General features: G+C 39.9%; 1 protein-coding gene across 4 annotated transcripts in view; it reads right to left on the bottom strand.

Moving 5' to 3' along the window:
- Positions 1-21,746, bottom strand: part of NSMCE2 (NSE2 (MMS21) homolog, SMC5-SMC6 complex SUMO ligase) — a 210,216-nt gene that overhangs the window by 101,609 nt on the left and 86,861 nt on the right. For 3 of the 4 annotated variants that reach the window (XM_035011919.1, XM_035011921.1, XM_035011922.1), the window contains one exon: positions 3,897-3,980. The exons of the other annotated variant lie outside the window; for it this stretch is intronic. In XM_035011919.1, coding sequence (XP_034867810.1) covers positions 3,897-3,980 — 84 coding nt within the window. The remainder of the gene's footprint in view (positions 1-3,896; positions 3,981-21,746) is intronic. 4 annotated transcript variants of the gene reach the window in all.

Below are 21,746 nucleotides of genomic sequence, written 5' to 3'. Positions count from 1 at the left end.
TGGCTCTGGATCTCTTTGCATTTTTGTTGTTCAGGACAAGTACATGAATGGGATGTTTCGCGGGTCATTCAATGTCAAAGATGATCCTTCCGTTGCCCTTTCAGGCAATGACGTCTCCGCTGGCTGTAAAACGTGAACAGCACACGCCCTCTAGCATCTAAGGTGCTCTTCCACTGCTTTCGGCGTACGATGTTAGTAGGTAACTGGGTACAAATTTACTCTCCTTTTGTGGACAACATCTCCCTCACTCCCCCCTATCCCACCCCCACACAGCTGGATGCTTATAGTTTATTCATTTTTTAAGTATAACAATTCTGTTAGAATACATTTAAAAGAGAATTTTTCATGATTCTTTTTGTTAATAACCGCTTTATTGAGATAGAATTCACACGGCATAAAATTTCTTCATTGTTCTTTGCTGGCCCCCTCTGAGCCCTTCGACGTGGAGATTCCTGATTCCCTTTAGCCAAAGTGGCGGTGGGCGTGTGAGGTTTGACATGCAAGCTCAGGCTCCCGTCTTGAGCCAGAAGCCTATCCAGCACACCCTGAAAGTGGACTGTGGCTGCCGCACGGCTACCCCTCCCTCCTGTCCCTCAGGCTCCATCTTGGAACATCTTTGACTTTCTCTATACTCTTTGGCTTTCTCATCGGATTCCTCTTCTTTCTCTGTGGTTTTGCCAGGACCAAACCTCAGCCCCCTCCTCTCATTCAACATACTCTTCCTGGCTCCAACTACCATCTCTATCAGTGATTCTTTGGCCCCTCCCCAAATACTGTTTCTGTAGAAACTTTCTCCCATCAGCAACGCATCTGTCATTAAGCATGGTGATTCTCAACTACAGGGATATCCTGAAACTTCAGGAGGGGCATTTACAGCTTGAAGAAGCACTTCTGCCCAGGGCCTTTCGTCTGAGACACATCTGTTCCATCTCTGGCAAATGGCACCATCATCCACTGAGCGGTCCACTCCAGAAGCCTGGAAGTCGCTGCCACTGGACTTGAGGACAGAGATGGCGTCTTGTCTACTTCACTATCATTCATCAGGATGTACTGGATAGGCTTCTGGTTCAAGATGGTAACCTGAGCTTACATATTAAACTTCACACATTCCCCACCACCTTAGCTAAAGGGAATCAGGAATCTTCACCTCAAAGGACTCAGGGATGGCCAGCAAAAGAATGAAGAGGGCCTAACACACAGCAACACAACAAATATTTGTTGAAGGAATGAATGCAGTCAATCACTAAATTCTGTGGTTTCCAATTCATTTTCTTTCCACTCATCCTCTTTCCTTTCATCCATAGTCAGTAATTTAGTTAAAATCACTATTATTGTCTGCTTGGCTTACTGCCAAAGTTTGCCAGACTCCAGTCCTGCTTCTCCCAACCTGTTCTCTGTAGGCTATAGTCACTTATCTTCCTCACAGATCAGTTCTTATCCCCTCAACTTAAGGCCTTTCAAAATCAAATCCAAATTTCTCAACATAATATACAAGCCGATAATGCCCTTGACGTTGTACACAGCATTCCTTCTACTTGGGAGAATAACTCAGGTGTCATTGTAAGGAGAATTTCTTGATGTCCCAAAGCTGAATTAAACATTCATCTGATGTGTTCCCCAAAGCATCCCGTATTTCCCCTACTATTACATCTAATCTGTACTGTAATCGTCTTTTTACTCGTCTGTCTCCTCAACTACAATGGAAATTTTGATGGGTGGGCCACTGTCCTTTTCACCTTATCTCAGTGCCCCGCATGGTTCCTGACATGGAGTAGGCATTTAATGGGTATCAGGTGAATGAATGTATTTTCAAGCCCCACAAGAGTCCATGCAAGTAGAGAATTTTGGAACTCCATCATGGGAGAGGGATTCTGAATCCAGCTGAGATCCATAAACAGACATTAGGAGTGCATGAATACCACAGAATTGTACCCAACATTTTATGTGCATATACATTTGTTAAGGGTAATTTTTAGACTGCCTAAACAGTCAATCCTAAAAATTTAAGAAATGCTTGGTTAGAAAGGACTATTCTAAAGTGTATTACAAACGAACAAAACCAAAACGTAGATACACACACACACACACACACAACACACAGACACACACAGGGATTGACCCAATGACATCAAGCCCTAGGGTAAACTTTTCCTGAAAAGGGACAAGAGGCAGAGACTCAGGCTGCAGAAGAGCTGAAGAAAAACACACGCCAGGAAAGAACTGAGGGAGAAGAGGAACTTCTGTTTCCTTGGCCGTTTTACGCAGGGTCCTCATGCACTCGGTGTGAAAGGGTGGCTTCCATACAAAGGGTCTATCAGGATCCGAGGAGATCTGTGTAATTTTGAAAACTGAAAACTTCAGCTTGCCGTAATGCTACCCAACTTAAGGCAAGTTCTATTCTACAATCCAGCTGTCTTTTCCGATCTGGCTAGTGAATCCCTATCTAGACTCTCACCTTCAACAGAAGGAAAGAGAAAAAGGAAGAGGAAGGCAGTTGGCTGGGCTTATGACGAGGGGCAGGAAGAGGAGGTCAAACCCTCACCACTTCTCAGGTGATCCTCCTTCCCTGGCTCACTCTACTCCTTTATTCATAGTACAGTGTATGTAGTGTCCTATTTGGAGGAATCGTGAAATTATATCAGGCACTTCGGTAAAATGATAAGATGTATGTAAGTTCTGAAAAACACAGGTAATTTTGAAAGTTCTGGGTGTTTTTTTTTTAAATAAATGCTGACCATGTGCATCCTCTCCCTAGGTAATTAAACATTTAATAAAGGAAGGGAATATGATCTTTCTTCTTTTGGTAAGCTCTCCTATCAGCATAAAACAAAGCAAAAAGGTTTGCTTTAGAAAATGTTCACTTTTGTCTAAGATGCTGCACTAATCCACAAATGTAGGACAGGTACTTCAGAGTGGTGATAGGCTTGATTATTTCGTGTTTCAATGCCACCTGGCCTAACTTCCATTACTGCGGAGTCCGCAGGGTGGCTACTGATCTCATGTCCACGATGTCTCTGGCTGTGAAACAAACCTTGCTTACAAGGGGCTGGAAACTGGACCCTGTCCGCATCAGCATCATCTTTCATCCAAAGAAAATGAAAGCCGTTTGGCAAACTGGGTCAAAAGACTTGGTGAATTCACTGGTTACTTAATTAGTATCTAGGTAATCAGGAATGGTCCACAACTACCTGTCTAGCAATTCAGCCCCGTATCATTTAACAACACATAAGAACAGCTCTGTCATGATATACATGGATAGAAGCCTCATGAATTTATTATATATACTTATAATCCAACAGTGTGTAATTCTGCTACAGAACTCCAATTGTATAAATGGAAAAATTGTGACTGTTAAAAAAATAGGTTTTAAAAACCAAGTCTGTAAAAACATCTTTTTAAGATTCTATATTAATCTATGCTATCCGGAATTTTGGTGAGGTTTTAATCTATTCATAAAAATATATTATTTTAACTAGTAGTGACAACTGAGGATTGCTCTGGGTAAATTCCTGATAAATTTATGGTGAAATTTAGTGGTCAGTCATGCTGGCTGGAAGCTGGGGTGAAAAGAAAGAACAGGAGAAAGGGGGAAAACCACAGTTTAGTAAAGTCCCTCCCACCTGACAGTGTCTTATTTGAGGTAATAGTCATCACTTAGAAAAAAATTCCAGGATTCACTCAAGAGTTGCAATGGGTTTTGCCCTGTTATCTACTCTGATACCCTTCTTAGCAAGAAATTGCTGTGAATGATTTATTGAAATCTGGCCTAAGTTCCGTTACATTCACAGATGAGCTGAACATGTCACATGTGTGGTATGTGAAACCCTTTCAAATGCTACGGGGGCTGTTTTGAGGAGAGAGAGAAAGATGAGAACGGAAGAAAAAAATTCTATAACCTCGTCCATTGCCTGCTCTACTTGCATCCTTATCCTTAATCTTGTCGACCTCATTGTGTCCTCCATCTTCTTTAGGTTTCGCTGCTGCAAGAGAGACCCAGATTAGGAAGTGACTTGAGAATGATGCCAGGATCGATGTGGACAATGAGATGAGAGCCAGAGTGAAGCCAGAAGAGGCTGAGAAGCCAGAACTGGAAATGAGTTGTCAGAGATCCTCATGATGTGGCATTGACAATATATATATTCCATCCCTCCATACAGGTGTGAAATTTGCCAAACCAAACAAGTAATACTCACCCAGAAGAACAGGGTCTACTCTCACTGACAATATTATTTGGTACTCTCTAACTGAAATGTGCACGTTATGAAGATGTTCTTAAGAGATTACTTCTGGGCAGAATTATTCTGGTGACGTGTGGAATGGAAAGGCAACATGAAGCATGACGACATGGATGGGCATCACCTGGGAAATCCAGCAATCCGCTCCAACAGATGCCCTCAAGGTAGCATTTACCTTGATGAGCCTCACAGACTCTGATACCCGATCTCTTTGACTGGACCCAGGAATGCAGACTCATGCTAACAAAACTCACAAGACACTGATGTATTAAAAAAAAAATAATAAGAAGAAGAAGGCGACTTTATTATTTACAGTGAACAGCAGAAGATTCAGGCTACTGAATGTCCATCAGCCTGATAGTGCATTATCTCCTTGGGAAGACAAATTATCAGAGGGAAGCTTGGTGGGCGTGGAAGCAGAGCAAGTGGAGTTAATTACACAGGATTCCAGCACAAAATGGCATGAGGCTCTGCAGCTTTCCACAACAGGGTTATCCACCTGCCAGGCAGGCTGGATGCATGCCTCAACCTGGCAGGTGCTACTGATCAGACAGTGCTTGGTTGGGTATCACAACACTTAAATTGATTGCTTTTCCTTTTCTCTGTTTTAGAGACAGAGAAAATGCTCTTCTGATGGAGATTTTATATGTTTGGGAGTTTTTAAGATGCCAGTACCCTCAATTATAGTCAAATCTTACTGTTCAAGGAGTCTTCATGTTTCTTAGGTTCACGTTGGCTCTCTTGGATTTAATCTAGTAGATGTGCATTTCTTAGTTTAATTTTCAGAGAGTATTTTCATTTTCCAGCTTTCTGAGATCAAAAGGGGCACCGCACGGTGGACTCCACACTTGCCTACAGGTTCCACAAAGTGTCAGTTAAAGTCAAACCAACCTGTATTCGCTGTACCAACTGTATGCTCACTGCTGTACCAGCTACAAAATAACATTCAAAAGAGCCTCTAAGGAAATGTTGTATCTCCTGGATGCCTACAGACTTTTGCTCTCTTTAAGGTACAAGAAATAGGAAGATAAGCACAACATTGTCTTGTTCCCTTTAAAAGCTCCAGCCTAACAAAGGAACAAGATATGTGTTAAAAAAAAAAAAAGGGTACTGTGCCAAGTGGCATGAAGCATGGCAGCGGGAGTACCTTTTATACTCATAGGCAGAGACAGAAGCCACATCTTTCAGTAAATCTGATTAAAAAAAAAAAAAAAGACCTAAATAATAATGATGATTACTTTAAAAAAATTTAACAACAGTGAAGCACGAAGTATAGGTTCCTTCCTTTCTACTTCCCCACCCCTGTTCTACCTTTCAAGGTTGCCCTCAGTAGTTTGGTGAACACTCTTCCAGATCTTTTTCTATGTACATGAAACACACACACACACACACACACACACCTGCAGCCCCAAACACATATTTATATATGTATACAAACATAAATTTATATATTCTATCAACATGTAAAATTTATGGATTACACATCCCATTTACGATACACACACACATGCATGCATCCGTTTATATAATATATACACATGGGTGGAATCGTACTATATACATTGTTTTACAACTAATTCTTCTACATTTAATTCTTTGTTGTCAATTATGACATGTATATAGAAAATTAAATAGCAAAATAAATATGCTGTTTAGAAACTAAATTTCCCTGGATAGCTGCCACCAGGTCAATAAATAAAAAATTCGGAGTACCCTAGAAACTCCCTGCATCCACCGCCCCCCAACCAAATCATCATGCTGAATTTTATGTTAATCATTTCCTTAGTTTTACTACCCATAAGGCAGGCAGAGCTCAAATTCTCCTGCATTGGCAAATGCCCGCAGGGCTACAGCAGCTTGGTTCTTTAAGCCTCCATGCACTCTCGCTGTTCCTTAGATTTCCTTTGATTTTCTGCCCTTTGATGCTCTGAGGATGTTTTCTTCTACACATTCAACAGTTTGGATGGTTTTCAGCAAGAGGATTGTTCAAATAACCCGATGGGCCATATTTCCAATAACAGAAATCTGTGTCACTTCTCAATTCTTACGTACTATATCCTAATGCCTGAGGGGTTATGAGAAGCAAACATCCTTAATTTTCCACAGCACAAACACTGAAATATCCAAAAAATGCACAAGGAGTAAAGAGCAAAGGAATGGACATGCGAATGAATATATGGTTACTTCTGCTCTTGTGGGGTTGCTGATTTCTTTCTTTGAAGGAAGATAAGAATGTAGATGCATAAAATGATCTGACATCAAACAATATGAGGCAATAAAGCAATGTGTTTAAATGAAATCACTTCCACTCACCAAACATGGAAAGATTTCCAAGATATACTGTCAGGTGAACAAAAGAAAGTCATGGATGGTGTCTGTGTAGAAAATAGATCTATCTGTATCTATCTCCCACATGTGTAAATAGGTGTGTGTATATGTGCCCACACACATTCTTGTTTATGCACTGAAATATGACGGTAAAGACAGGCAACAGTGGTTCCTTCTATGAACTGGGATTGGGAAACCCCAGGAGTTATCTTTTCACTTTTAAATATCCTATACAATATTTTTACATGAAGCAATGTATTACTTTTATAGTTCAGGGAGAAAAATTTTAAATTACATTCAAGGGCAAACATATCTGACAAAGGAAATCATGAAGATAGGAAGACATAAATTATTGGAGAAGGCTTCTTCAAAAAGATGGGACTTGAAATGGGCTCCGTAGGGCTGGTAGAGTTCACACTGAGAGGACAGGGCTGGGGGGGAAGCAGGTGACATGGACAAGAGCTGTGTCTGAACAGACATTAGGAAGAGATGAGAATGGTAACTAAAGAGGACCATAGGGAAGCTCACCTGGCTAAAATTAACTCCAGTTCACACTGAGAGATATGATTACATGGACACAGCACAGCCATAGCACAAAATGTGGAATGTCATCAATATTAAGAGTTTATCATTGGTTTGATGGGAAATAGAAGTCATTACAGGTTACTTACAAGGTAGTAATAAAATACCTCATGGAGTAGTTTGTGCAAAATGAAATCAAACGTGAAAAATCCCTAATAATTTGTAAAGTGCTGGATCAGCAATTATAGGTTTTATTAGGCAAGAGTTACATTTTAGGGAGATTATCATGGTATTCTGATATGGAATGAACTACAGGGGCAGAAAGACTCAGGGCAAGGAGATTCCTTAGCAATATAATATTCCTGTAAGAGCCTGCCCAGTTTTCACAACCTGAAACATGCAGATAATCAGGTTTGTTAAGGATTAAATGTACATAAAATGGCATGGCCACAAAGTATTAGTTCATTTCTTCTCAACTGTTATAGTCCAGATGTATGTTGATAAAGATCAGAACTGATGCCCTGGTCACAGGAATGAAAAAGATAAAGCCAGAGGTGCCAGAGCTGCCTGGGTAGCTCAGTCATTCTGACTGGATTTTGGCTCAGGTTATGATCCCAGGCTCCTGGGATCAAGCCCCATGTTGGGCTCCGTGCTCAGTGGGGAGTCTGCTTGAGGATTCGAGATCTCTCCCTCTCCCTCTGCCCTCTCTGGAATAAATAAACAAATCTTTAAAAAAAGAAAAAAGCAAAAGATAAAGCCAGAGATTTTTCTAAATAAATAACCTATAAGGACCTATTTCTTACATGAAGGAAATGAAAGAGGAAAAGATGATTTCTAGGTTTTCAGCAGGGGAGACTGGTGGAATGATAATGTTCCTGACAGAAATCTACCCAGATCTGTGACGCACAACATTTTAGAGTCAGGACACTCATACCACGCATGTGACTTTCACCTCCTCCAGCTGGCATTCCTGACCCACAACCCTCCCCACCTGGGTTTGGGGTAACCGCCTTACATTAGTACAAATATGTCTTGAAATATTTTTTTTTTAAAGATTCTATTTATTTATTTGACAGAGAGAGACAGCTAGAGAGGGAACACAAGCAGGGGGAGTGGGAGAAGGAGAAGCAGACTCCCTGCTGAGCAGGGAGCCTGACATGGGGCTCGATCCCAGCACCCTGGGATCATGACCTGAGCCGAAGGCAGACGCTTAATGACTGAGCCACCCAGGTGCCCCATATATATGTGCACTTATATTTATTTTATTTTGGAAAAAGACTTCAAGGACACATTAAAAACTTCAAGACAATGGAGATATGCAAAGTCACTAACTACTCATTTATTGCAATGGGCAAAACTTAGCAGTACCTTATTAAAAATGAAAATGAGCTCCACGTTTGACTTTAAGGATGAAAAATTCCACATAATTCATACTAAAATATTTGGCAGAATTAAACATCTTTAAAGTTTAAAATTATTGGTATTTAGATCATATTAAGGTCTGAATCACAAAATTATGAAACCAAAAAAAATCAATAAAAATTAGTAACATATTCTTTTCTTCTAAGTGGACTATGACTTCTGAGATCCATGTTACAACCCTGGGCTGTAGTCTTAAAGCAGAGTTTATTATAGCTTTACAGTATTCCAGAAGTCTCCGTTGGATACACTTTGTTGCCTAGCTAAAGGTCAAAGCTTGAGGACCATTACATGATACAAAACAAAAATTCAAAAAGCTTGAAAGTAATCTATCATGCTTCAAACTCTCTACTTTTCTGTAAGGTCACATCTCTGCAGAAGATAGCAGAGTTGGCAATTGTGTAACTAAGCCTCCAGAACTAGTTACAACTCTGGAATGTGATCATGTTTTGTAATGTACTTTGGTCACCATCATATGAAAATCTTGGGAAATAATATATCTTGTTTACCTGCTAGTTCCTGTCAGAGAATAACTCATTTAAAAGAATGTTAAAGGTTCTACATACTTTAGGGGCGCCTGGGTGGCTCAGTCGGTTAAGCGTCCAACTCTTGGTTTTGGCTCAGGTCATGATCTCAGGGTCATGAGATTGAGCCCCTGCATCGGGCTCCACGCTCAGCAGAGTGTGTGCTTGGGTATCTCTCTCCCTCTCCCTCTGCCTCTCCCCACTGCACTTAACTCTCTCTCCCCAAAATAAATAAAAGAAATTAAAAAAAAAAAAAACAAGAAAGAAAAAGTTCTACATACTTGAAAAGGTAAAAAGAAAGAGGGGGAAGAGGGAGGAGGAGGAGAAGAAAAGAAATACATTATTCTTTCACAGTAAGATGGGAAGGGAACATAGGAGAGGATGCAGATGAAACAAAATTGGCCATAAACAGTCAACCAACTGTTGAAGGTAGGATGAGTACACACAGAAGTCCATCTTCTACTGTGCCTTCAGACTGAGCCTCCTGGAAACGTGCCGCTATGGCATGTGGATTAGTTGGAGCTGAAGACAGTCAAGGCCCAGAAGAGTCAGGAAGAGCTTTTTACCTCCTGCTTACTGCCTCTAACAATTTAAATAGAGGGCCCCGTCCCAGAGAGAACTATCACCAGAGATAACTACACAGTGTGAGCTAGGTGTGGTAAAGCTGGGAGGAGCTGACAGACCCTACTCGTTCTAAGTCCTGTCTGTGTCCCATGGTCTCTGCAAGGTATGACACACATTTGTTTACCAAACATCTGCTCTTCCATCTCCCTGTGAACTGTCTTCCTCCCCTTTGAAGCCCCAGACTCCTGCCCCCTTCTGCTTGGCTCAGGATAGCATATAAGCCTCAATTAACTGTGTTTGAGCCTCTCATGACTCTATGGGGCTCCTGTACCTATGCAATTAAATTTGTTCTTCTCCTGTTTAAACCTTCTAATCTCCCATTAATATTATGTCAGTTTAATTAACAGACCAACCAAAAGAATCTAGAAGGGTAGAGGAAAAATTTTTCCTCCCTAGACCTACTTTGTATATTGAATGTTTCATAATAAAAAGTTTAAAAAAGGCACACACCCAATTTTTCAAGACTGTTTTCTAACTCTAAATCTAAAAAAGGCTTATAATATTATTAAGAACAACAAAAAATATGCCATCTTGAGAACAATGAGTTAAGATTTCTGGAGTTCCTGAGGCTTATTTGCCCAACAACAAAAATTATGTTGTATATGTTGTACACTTGTATAAAGCATTTTCACAGGCATTACCTCAATTGATCTTCACAATAACACTGTGAGATCTGGTTGGTAATATTCTAATTTATGAAAAAGAAATGAGGCTCAGAGGAATTAAGTGACTTTCATTCATGCACTCATTCATTCATTCCACATTTACTGAACACCTTGCATATGTCAGGAAGATCTGTCCTAGGTATTAGGAATTAAGACAAAGAAAATGTGAAAATGTGATTCCTTCTTTCAAGAGGTGCAGAGTCTAGTAGGGGGGACAGATTTATAAACAGAATTACATGAAGATGTGATGCAAGTTACAATGAAGTGTTTTCCAAAAACTTTTTTACCATGCTCTGCAGTAAGAAATACATTTTACCTTACAACCCAGTGTACAGAACATATGTTAAAATGAACAAAAGTTTGCATGGCGCATGTGGTATTTTCTAATATACCCTGTTCAGTATCTTTCCTTTACAATAAAATGCTGGTCACAACCTTTTACAATGATGTCATTATTCACTAGTGGGTTGTGACCTACAGTGTGCAGAAGTGCTATGATCAGAGTTCTGAGGTTAACACAAAAGGAAACACAAACTCTGTTCCAGGCAATGAGAAAAAGCTTTCAAGAGGTTGCTCTGTAAGCACTTAACAATATTAAAGCTGCAGAACTAGAACAAAGGTCTTGAGATGCTTTAGTCACTTTGTTTTTACAGTCACCGCTGTTTTAGGCTAGCCAAATACAAAGCAGCAGTAGACTGTGAATCCAGATCAGCTATGGAAAAAAGCTGTTTTCTTGAAGAGATGTCAGCAATCATTCATTCACATTTACTAAATCCTCACTGTGGCACCGCACTTCCCGTAGATTGGCTTATCCTGCTTCTACCTGTAAAACAACTATAAACATCCTGCGACTCTACGGCTTATTCCATGACTAACAGCCTTAAATATCTGCTCTCTCAAAAATGCTCTAGAATGAAGACTTAAAAAACAAGAGACCAGGATTATACGTGTTAGAATGTAAAATCAGATACTGTCATTTTTATGAACTACCCATCTATACTGTGATTTTGTTCAGTGCTTTAATCCTCTCCCTCAGAGTCTCAAATACTTACTGTCCAAGCAGGGCAGCTGTACCTGGTGTGTACTGAGCTCAGAGGAGGAAAGAGCGAGTAAAGGCTGATGGCTCCAGGGGAACTAAGTAGCTCATGCTGCTGCCCTCTGCTGTCTAAGAAAGACAGGGGCAAGATCAGGGGGACCCATCCATTTGATTGGGCCATGCCATTCCTTCCAGTAGAAATGTTTCCATTTTTATGTACGTGTTTTGAGAATCTATTTGCCCAAGTGCACCGAAGACTCTTTTTTCTTTGTGCCTTATTTTATCCATTAAGCAATAAAAAAGAAAAGGTGCTTTCCCACATCAGTACATCATCAACTTAAAATGGTACCACTATTCTTTGGGTATTCAATAAATATTCATCAAGGATACTGATATACTGAGGCTGATAGGAAGCAGACAAAAGGAAGAAAGTTAACTGAACTTCACGAGATTTGGAGGAACTACAGCTGTTTTTCATCCCTACTTCCCCAAAGGGAAACATGCCTTGAATATTAAGAATAAAAGATTTTGTTGGCTGAAGGTTGAGAAAACAGTATTCTTAATTAAAATCAAACCGAACTGAACCACCCCCAAAACACCAACCAGCATTTGTGCCTTTAATCATATAATTGTAGGATCTTAATAAATGGAAAGTATTTTGGGCTAGGCTTTATAGGTATTAACTCAGTAACAGAGGACTAGCCAGAAGGAAATGAGAATTATACTTCTGAGAAAGTTACTGAAAAGCATTAGCTATTTATAAAGAAATTCTGATCTCTGGATGAATCTCCTTGTTTGGAAGACATGTTTAGGCTTGATATCTTTGACTATTTTAAGGAGTCTGAATAGGCCAATGAATTACAATCTACAAGGTCTTAAAAAAAAAACCGATTTTCCCATTTAGACTACACAAAAGAGTTATTTTAAGAATACTAATTCTTTAATTTAGACCAAGGATAGCATTTTCAAAAATTTGTAAATATTTAGTTGAGAATCAAATGATAAAACACTAACAATCAACTAAAGATATGTAGCTAAAAATAATATAAAACAGACTCCTGACTTTAATTTTTAATTATTCTTACATAGAAAATAGAACTAGGAGGGTCGCCTGGGTGGCTCAGTCGTTAAGCGTCTGTGTTAAGCGTCTGTGTTAAGCATCTGCCTTTGGCCCAGGACAGGGTCCCAGGGTCCTGGGATCGAGCCCCGCATCGGGCTCCCTGTTGTGCGGCGGGAAGCCTGCTTCTCCCTCCCCCACTCCCCCTGCCTGTGCTCCTGCCCTTGCTATTTCCCTCTCTGTCAAATAAATAAAAAAAAATCTTAAAAAAAAAAAAAAAGAAAATAGAACTAGGAAAAAAATATACTGGCTCTATTTTGAGGATAAAGCTGAATTTCACCTAGAACATAAGCTTCGTATGATTTTACTTCACTACTCACTTCCAACTTTGTATGAAGCATCTCCAAATGACTGAACTCCTTTAGGCACCTCAAACTCAGTGTGTCGAAAATGAAACTCTTATTTGCTAACTCTTCCTCCTTGCCAACCTTCCCGAACACCCATTCTTCTTAATTAATTCCAGTGACCTTTAAAATGGATATGCACAAGAAAATCTACTGGAAAGGAGAGTAAAAAAATAAAACAGCAAAATTTCTGTACTGGATACATGCTGGAAAGTATTTAACTACTAAGGGGAGTATGATTAAAAAAAAAAAAAAGTTGAGACCACAAATCTAATCTAGTCCTCCTCATTGCCTTTAGACCATCAGTCTTCCCCATGCTTAAATTCCCCTTCCAAATCTCTTCTCTCTGTGTTTGCATCTCCGTTCCCACTGCCACTTTGGTAGTTAGACCCGCCACGTCTTGCTTGGATTTCTGTCATAGTTGTCAATCTTGTCTCATTTCTTGCAATATCTTTTTCCAACTCCCCCTTCACTCTGCCTCCGCTAGTCAGATGGTATCTTCGCTAGTCAGATAATATCACTCATCAAAAAAAAAGCAACGCCCATGAACACCTAACATCGTTTTCAGAGCTTTCTATACTCTTATCTCAACTTAGGTAAGTAGAACGAATAAAAAAAAAAAAAAAGGCAAAAAAGCATGAACTTCAGGCCTACGTTTGAGTTTTGGTCCTGCCTCTTACAAGCTTTGTGACTTTGAGGGAAATCACTGAGGCTTTCTGAGCTTTTGTTTCCATCTTTGAGTGGTGGTATAAATAGCTCGCAAACTGTCATGTAAAGCAAATGAGATTATAGATGAGAAGGAACTTAGCACAGAGCCAGGCACACACTAATTGAGTACAATCGTTTGACCCCCTACCGGCTCTAAGCTCCCTGTTATTACACCGGCCCCGTGCCAACCCCCACCCTCCACCCCAGCCTGGCATGGTATACACCAACCCCTCTGGAACATGTGCTTTCTCCAATACATGTGCTTCCAGCCGCCTGTGGGTCTGATTATACTATACTCCCAGCCTCACATGCCCTTTGCGGCTTTCTCCGAGGGAAATTCTACCCACGCCTCAAGGCCCAGCTCAAATGTTAACTCTTCCAGGAAGTCTTCCCTTTATTCCACTGATCAGAATTAACCACTTTTCCTTTGTGTTCTTCCTGCACACTGCTTGAGGCTTTACTTTAGTATTTATTTCGAGTCCTACTATTACCATTATATTAAATAGAAAATTATGTTTATATATATATATATATGTTACCTGCATAAATTATGAGCTTCTTGAAGGCAGAAAGCGTGCTTTTCCTCTTTTTATTCTCAGCAATTAACACCTTGTACAGGAAAGGATTTAATAAATGTCTGCTGATTGAATTAACAGATGTATGGAAAACACTTTCAAAAGGAGTACATTTTTACCAGAACAAAACACAAACCACTTGTTCCAACTTTTTTGTTTTGTTTTGTTTTTGTTTTTGTTTTTGTTGTTGTTTTTTTTTTGTTCCAACTTTTGAAGTAATTTTTAGAAAACAACTTCTCCCTGAAAGATATACCATTATTTAATCTTTACAATACATAAATTTGAAATGACCTAAAAATGGTGCCTTTTAATAGTGTAGACTCAATGCATAAATTATTTTTAAACTACCAAACTGACTTTAAAAAATGATAATATTCATTATTATCAATGGATAGACTACCAATGAGTATTAATAGAGGGTAATGATTCAAAGAGGAAAAAAATCACAATACAGTAATAAAATGGAATATTAGGCCTCATCTTAAAATCATGTTTTCAAATATTTAATCAGCTCACAGTATACTGAGTTAAATAATCAAGGACTGATCTCAAATTTCCAAGTGTATATTTCACAGGAAAAAAGACTAAGGAAATACAGACGTTGGTATGTGGCTATCTCTGAGTGGTGGGATAATTGGTGTTTTTTATTTTTTGTCCCCTACATTATCTGAATTTTCTACAATATACACAATTATATAGTTAGCAAAGTAATTTTAAAAAGATTGAATATAAAGAAAGTCTAATTAAAGCTTAGTCAGATTTGCAAATACTTAAGAGTCTTACTAGTCCAGTAAAAGATTTCCTGATCATTAATATTAATCTCAATATATTCAGGTAGATGTCATTAAAAATCGAAAATTAATGCCATAGTTTAGAAAAAGATACTAATAAAAGTTTTTCTTAATTGTAAATAGAAAGAGTAAGCAAGCATTTGACTAGTTATTTGCTAGGCGGCAAAGCACCAGCTCTGGATGGGGAAAGGCTCAGTTCCAGCTCGGCCACTTGTCAGCCGTGTGACTTGTTCTCTCTGAGCCATAGATACCCCATCCACAAATCAGGGAAAACCCCCACACGTTCTCACAGGTACCTGCAGAACAGATGCTGACACCACTGATAAAATCTCTACTACCAATGTCTAGGACATGGCAGGTCCTCTCCTGTCTCATGTCCCATGGATCTGGAGACTGTCTACCCGACTGGAAGATGGATGAGGATGAGTACGGGGGCTCACTCTGACTTTAAGGGAAACTAGAAAGTCTGGCGAAGCTTGCTGGGTGGCAAAGGCGGATTCTGAAACAGACCCTGAGTGTGCACAGGTATTTCAGACTGCCCAGCTATGCTGTGAACGTGGCACCGACTGGTGGACACCTCTGCGAAGTAGGATGGGGCCACTAAAGGAAGTTGATGGGGTTGGGGACACAGAAAGAAGAGAAAGAGGGAAGAGAGAACAAGTTGTGAAGCACAGTGCCATCGAAGGGGCAGAGAGAAGAGGAAGCCAAGGGAGAAAGCAGAAATAACCAGATTGTCAAACAAGGAGGAGTAAAGGGGAGAAAGAAAGTTGTCTTTTCCTCTCCTTTATCTTCCCCACAAATTTTCTCTCCCCACCCCAACCTCATCTCCAAAACTACATTTTTATTCTCAAGTGTAACTCCCATTCCCTCTTTGACAAGTGGCATTCCTTCCTCCAGAGTCAGGAAGTGAAAACCTGGGAAAACACTAATCTAGAGCTGCCTGCAATGCCCAAACTGGTTTTCCAACTCCCCAAGGCCTCCAAGCATCAAGGATGAGATCTCGGGGCGCTTGGGTGGCTCAGTCGGTTAAGCGGCTGCCTTTGGCTCAGGTCACGATCTCAGGGTCCTGGGATCGAGCCCGTGTCTGGCTCCCTGCTCTGGGGGGACTCTGCTTCTCCCTCTCCCTCTGCCGCTCCCCCTGCTTGTGCTCTCACACACGTGCTCGCACTCTCTCTCTCAAATAAATAAATAAAACACACAAAAAAAGATGAGATCTAGAACCGATCCTAGCTACAGATATGAGGGGGCTCAGTGCCGAGAAAGCAGCCGTTCACCCCTCTCTCCTTTCTGTTCCTGGCCATCTCCACGTCCTCACTTGCACCGTCTTCAATGACAAAGGATGCACTGTCTTCAATTACAGACAACCCACGCGAACGTCCCATGATTAGAATTCACCATCTGATAGTTGTATGGTCACCTTCCCTTTCCGGTAGATTTATAAAATGTTATTTTAAAATGTCAGGATTAGACATGTTTAAAAGAAAATTCACAAAGACTGGGGCACAAGAATATTTAGTCAAAAGTCACACTGCCCTCAGGGTAGAATTGCATGTCTTTCCGCAGTGCATCATCTTGATTACCAACATGTTAGTTTAATGTGTGGGGAAAAAGCTCAAGACAAAATGTTTGATTCCGGTTTTCTTGAAGAAAATGTATGCACTTTTTTCTTACAAATAAACATAGAGTTTGTGTTGAATCAAAAATGTAAAGAATTACTAAGTGTTACGTATGTGGGTGCTAAGTGAGGGCAACTTCAGACTCAATGATACATTTCGATTAAGCTGTAACAAGTCTATTAAAAATTCATCTTTTGGAAATCATTACTTGAAAATTTAAAAAAACCCACAAAAATGGATATTGTACCTGGAAATGCACTCATTCTCTCTGCTTCACACTCACCAAGCAGAATGATTATTTGCCTACAGCAGCCCCAAGGTGGGCCTGCAGGGGGTGAAAACGGCAAGGTCCTTGCAGACAACTTTGTCCAGTGAGTAGGTACAATTTGCTCCCATGTTAAGACAAAACACTTTCTTATAAAATAGGCCAAGAAATTAAAAAAATACCCTACCAAATAAAAACAAATGTCCCCGAAAGCACACAATGAAACAGAGAAAAATGCCAGGGGAACTCCCGGGAGAAGCGTCTTTGCTCACTGTCCCTTTAGGCCCTTTAGGGGGGTGCTCCACCTACAGGATATGGGCACAGGGCAAGCCGACGATTTTCACTTCTACTTCTGCGCAGCTATCGGGAACTTGGACAGAGCCAAGGAAGAAACAAGAGCAGCAGGCTCTGATAACTGTTTAGTAGTGGGGACTATTAAAAAAACAAAAAATTGGGGGGTTGGAGGTGAACGGAGTTGAAAGGACAAGATGAGAGAAGGAACACTGCCTTCAATTGAAGGAAAGCAAAGCTTTACTTTTAGCTGAGCTGTTTCCAAGCACTGCTCTCTGCATGGCAGAAACCAGCATTGGTTTAAGAGCTGATTTTAGTCTCTGAGGTCATGTGAAAGAACATGAAGTCCTCAGACTCAGCTCATTTTAGGGATTAGCACATATAGCCTAAGAAAGATATGCTGGGTATGTGGTAAATCACTCTCAGAATTAGCCTACTTATGAGGGCACTTTGTTTTAGCAACACGGACTTTAGCAAACCTACTCCAAAGTAATCATTCCTCTTAAAAAAAAATCTAATGCTCCACAAAAGAGATGCCATTATCGCTGGGTGCACTGACCTCCCATTTTCTCTTACTCTAAGAGTTCTTTCTTTTTCCTCTGTACATCAACAAGAGGCAGTTTATGTGACGGTTAAGGACATGGACTCTGCAACCAGATTTCCTGGGTCTGAATAATTAATATGAAGTTGGGCAAATTGCTCATGCTCTATGAGCCTCAATATCTTCCTCTGAAAAATGGGAATGATACCACCATCTACACTTCACAGTACCCTGAACAGACCTGGTATATACAGTAAATGCTCAAAGAAATCAAAAGTTGCTGTTGGTTTGTTTTGTTTTTTTTTTCCAGATGTTACTACTGAAGGTCATGACATCCTTGTACCTAGACTTAAAAAAAAAAAAAAAGCATATGATGAACATAGTTAATAATTTGCCTATCTGCCTCTCCAAGTGAAGACTGTACTTCTTGAAGGCTTATTAATCTTTTATCTCAAATATCTTGCAAGTTTCTGGCATATAATAAGAGCTCAATAAATGTTTGAGTATAGAGATGAATAAAAGGAAAGGAACAAAGCTTGGCGGGCCAAATAAGGTGAGCAGTTATGAGAGTGGTCATATAAGCAAATGCAGATTTAATGAGCTTTTATTGAATGCCTACTTTATGCTGGGCCCTGCATGAAGACCTGAGGTTTTCTTCATACATTCCTATGGACAAGACACGTCTACATAACTGGCATAATAACAGACTGGCTACTCAGCCATGCTGAGATTCATTTAGACTAGACTTCTCAGTTTACAACCTAACTAGTGTTGGTTAACTAAATCTTGAGTTAATTTTCAAGCCATACAAATAACTCATTTATAGGTCTCCAAAATGCAGCAGGAGAGAGTCAGCGAGACTGCGACACAGGGGAATACTACAGCAGGACCTGGCATTCTCTCCTCTGGATCTAAGGCAGGATGATGGGACCCCTTTGGGATACAAAAAGCACCTTGGGGATATTTTTAGCACCCACACACAGCACCCAGTCAGAAAGCCCGACTTTAAAGGACCTCTTTAACCATAGAATAAGGAACTATGTTTTACATTCAAGACTTGGCAGCAACTCAATTTTCAAATATTAGGTTTTCATGAAATCACCATATATCTCGGGGAAAATTCAGATCGATCTCCGCTTTTACTTTTTATTTTATTGGGAAGAAAATTTTAAGCCAGCATAAATGAATAAGTGGATTTCAGTCTTCTCAAAGGACTCTCTGGGTGTGGCTGAGATCACTAACTTTGAAAACTTAGCAACACAGGATACATTATGAGTAAGTTCTTCGCTTTTTTTTTTTTTAAATAATGATGCTAACTCACCAGATCCTTCTGAAAGAGTCCTTTTATTAATTTCAATGAAGTCAAGTAGAGAACAAGTTGTAATATGAAACACAATTTATGCAACTATGTTGAAATTCTCTGCCAGAGTTACATCTCCCAATGTAAGACTTTTATGGTAAAACAATTTCAAAATAATATCAAGCATTAGGTTAGGCTCATTTTGGTTTTAGGCTGTCACTGGAAAACTTTCTTTATAAATTATTGAAATCCTAAGGCAAAATGATTGTGCCTTTAAACAGAAAAAAAAAATCATGTTCCCACAGTTTATAATAAAAGAGTTGAAACTAAGCCTCAATTGAAATTATACTGTTAGGCAACTCCAAAAACTAAACACAAAAACATGTTAAAATAAAAGATTGCAACACCATGGGAAAACCATCCTCATATATGTACTTTTAGATTCTCAGCCATTCCTGACCCCAGCCCAGATGAGACCAACCGATCCTTTATGGGTTTTCCTACAGTCAGACAACAAGCTGCTCACTCCCTCCTCAGCCGCAAGGGTTACTCAGGGAAAGGCATGCGATACATTTATTTAAAGGGCCAATAGAAATCCTGTGGGTGGGTTTGGTCTGCCTTTCAAAACCAGTGAACTTCCCATTATATAACCTTTAATAACAAGAGAGGACTTTACAAGTCATACACCCAACTTAACTACAAGGCAGGCTATGTTACATGCCTCACCGTATTTAAAAAAAAAAAGAAGAAGAAGAAAGAGAAAAAGCTTTCAGGATGGCATGTTTCCATCTTGTCAGGTAATGTCAGAAATTTAATGAATCCTACTTGGTAGTACTACTAAGCTCATTTTTATAATGATTTTCAGGAAGTATGATGTTTTTGATCAGAAAAGGCCAAGCACCTAAAACAAAACCTCCATGACATTTTATTAATTCTTTATAAGATAAAGTAAGTCTTTTAACCACAGGAGAATTCTGAGAATCCAGCCTTTCCAGAAAGCCCAAGAAAAATACTTCAGTTTCACCATTCTCAAATTCATTTGACTTTGAAACAAAATAAACATATTACTCTATTTAATATCGTTGCACAAGCGAATTCACAAGAATGAAATCTGTTCAGAGTTCCTAGAAAAAATGTAGCAATCCAGGCTGCCAACTTGTTCAATGTCAAGCTCTAGGCAGTAGAGCAGCACTAGCAGTAAATGACTCAGAGTGAGTCACGCTTAAGCTATTTTTGCTTTTAAAGTACTGCCAGGCACTGTGTTAATATTCAACCCAGAGTAAATTTAGCCCAACAAGAAAACAAGTGTTTCCATGGCTGCTTCTTCCCGGTGTTTATGGTATATGCGCAGCCATTAGGCACAGGAATCTAGCCAGATAAATTAAGTAGAAATGATCATCTTCCATTTATATCCAGGCTTTGGAACAGTGGAAACAGTAAATGCAACTTAGGCTCTCCTTCCATCTCCTTCTGTCTACCTGCCTCTCCCGAGACCAAACAGCAAATATGTAGAGAGTATATACCATTAATGATGCATTTAAAAGTCTGTGCTATTAAAGCAACTTCAGTGGGTTGTTCACGGATTTCACTTGGTTCTGTATTAAGAGTCATTTCTCTGATAGTATAGCCACAGGAGACTAAAACGCTTAAAAAGTATCTAGCAAAAACAGTAGAAAATGTGGACTACGGATGTCAAATGGAATCATTATACAGTATCATGTACAGTGAATGGTCAGTGTCTAGTAACATGTAATGTGAACACTCAGAAGGTGTTCAAAAAATATTGGTTGTGGGAGATGAATGGCTAGCATCTGACCTAAAACTATCTCAATTTTTCAGGATACGCTACTTCTGTTACAAATGCGCATGGAGTTGAACTTGAGTATCACAGTGAATTAGAAATAGACGTTAGGACTTTTCCCTAAAGAAATGCCCCTGTCTGTTGATAGCTCTTAGTTCCTTGGCACTATCTACAGACTCTATGCTACGGTCATATACAGTGGGGAGGTATGCTGCTCAGCAAAAAATATTACAGCTAGCTACCTCAGCACAGGTGTTCCAAGTAGGATGCATGCACTGGGGTATGCAACATCTTCGAATTTCTATTTAAAAATAACTTTATCTAAAAAATGAGGAAAAAAATTAGGTTTCACATAATGTACACACTGTATGCAGAACATGTATAAAAATACAAAATATCAGGAAGCGTGTGCTACGTCTGATGGGGGAGAACGGTGAAAAACGCATGAAGACCCCCTGCTTTCAGGAACACAGCCTCCCGAAGGAGTGAGCCTTCTCTTCTCTGCATGTTCTACCCCAGTATGTTTTTTTACATGTAAACGGTCACTGGCACAAAGGAAGTCTAGGGGGAAAGGCTAGGTCAGCAAGCAAATGGAGAAGCCAGAGAAATGGTAATCTGAGCAAGCCACGTCTGGAAAACAGCCACATAAAGTACCGTGGCACAGCTGTAATGACAGGACAGGGCATCCTGACAGTCACGCAGCCTAACCACACTCTGCATAAAAGCTGACCGGTGCTCTTATCAAGACACCTAGAACCACTAGGACTCCCTGAAAATTATCATGGAGGTTCAAAAGCTATTTTCAGCGAACTGGGAAAGCCTAGCACAAGTATAGTTACATAATGGACATCTTTCAAAACAAAACACATGTTTCTTGGAGAACAAGTGCAAAAGGGGTTCCTTGGTGCATAAGGAAGAAGCTCTTAAAATAGTCTCTAACTTGCCTGAATGGCATCTAGCACAGGGCGTGGCATATAGTAGGAGCTTAATAGTGGAACAAACAGATGGGATACAAAACTGTATACCCACAAACATTGAATTTAA

Source organism: Mirounga leonina, unplaced genomic scaffold (assembly GCF_011800145.1).
Source record: "Mirounga leonina isolate KUSES-001 unplaced genomic scaffold, KU_Mleo_1.0 Mir_165, whole genome shotgun sequence".
Taxonomy (NCBI): domain Eukaryota; kingdom Metazoa; phylum Chordata; class Mammalia; order Carnivora; family Phocidae; genus Mirounga; species Mirounga leonina.
This window is presented reverse-complemented; position numbering and strand designations above follow the sequence as displayed.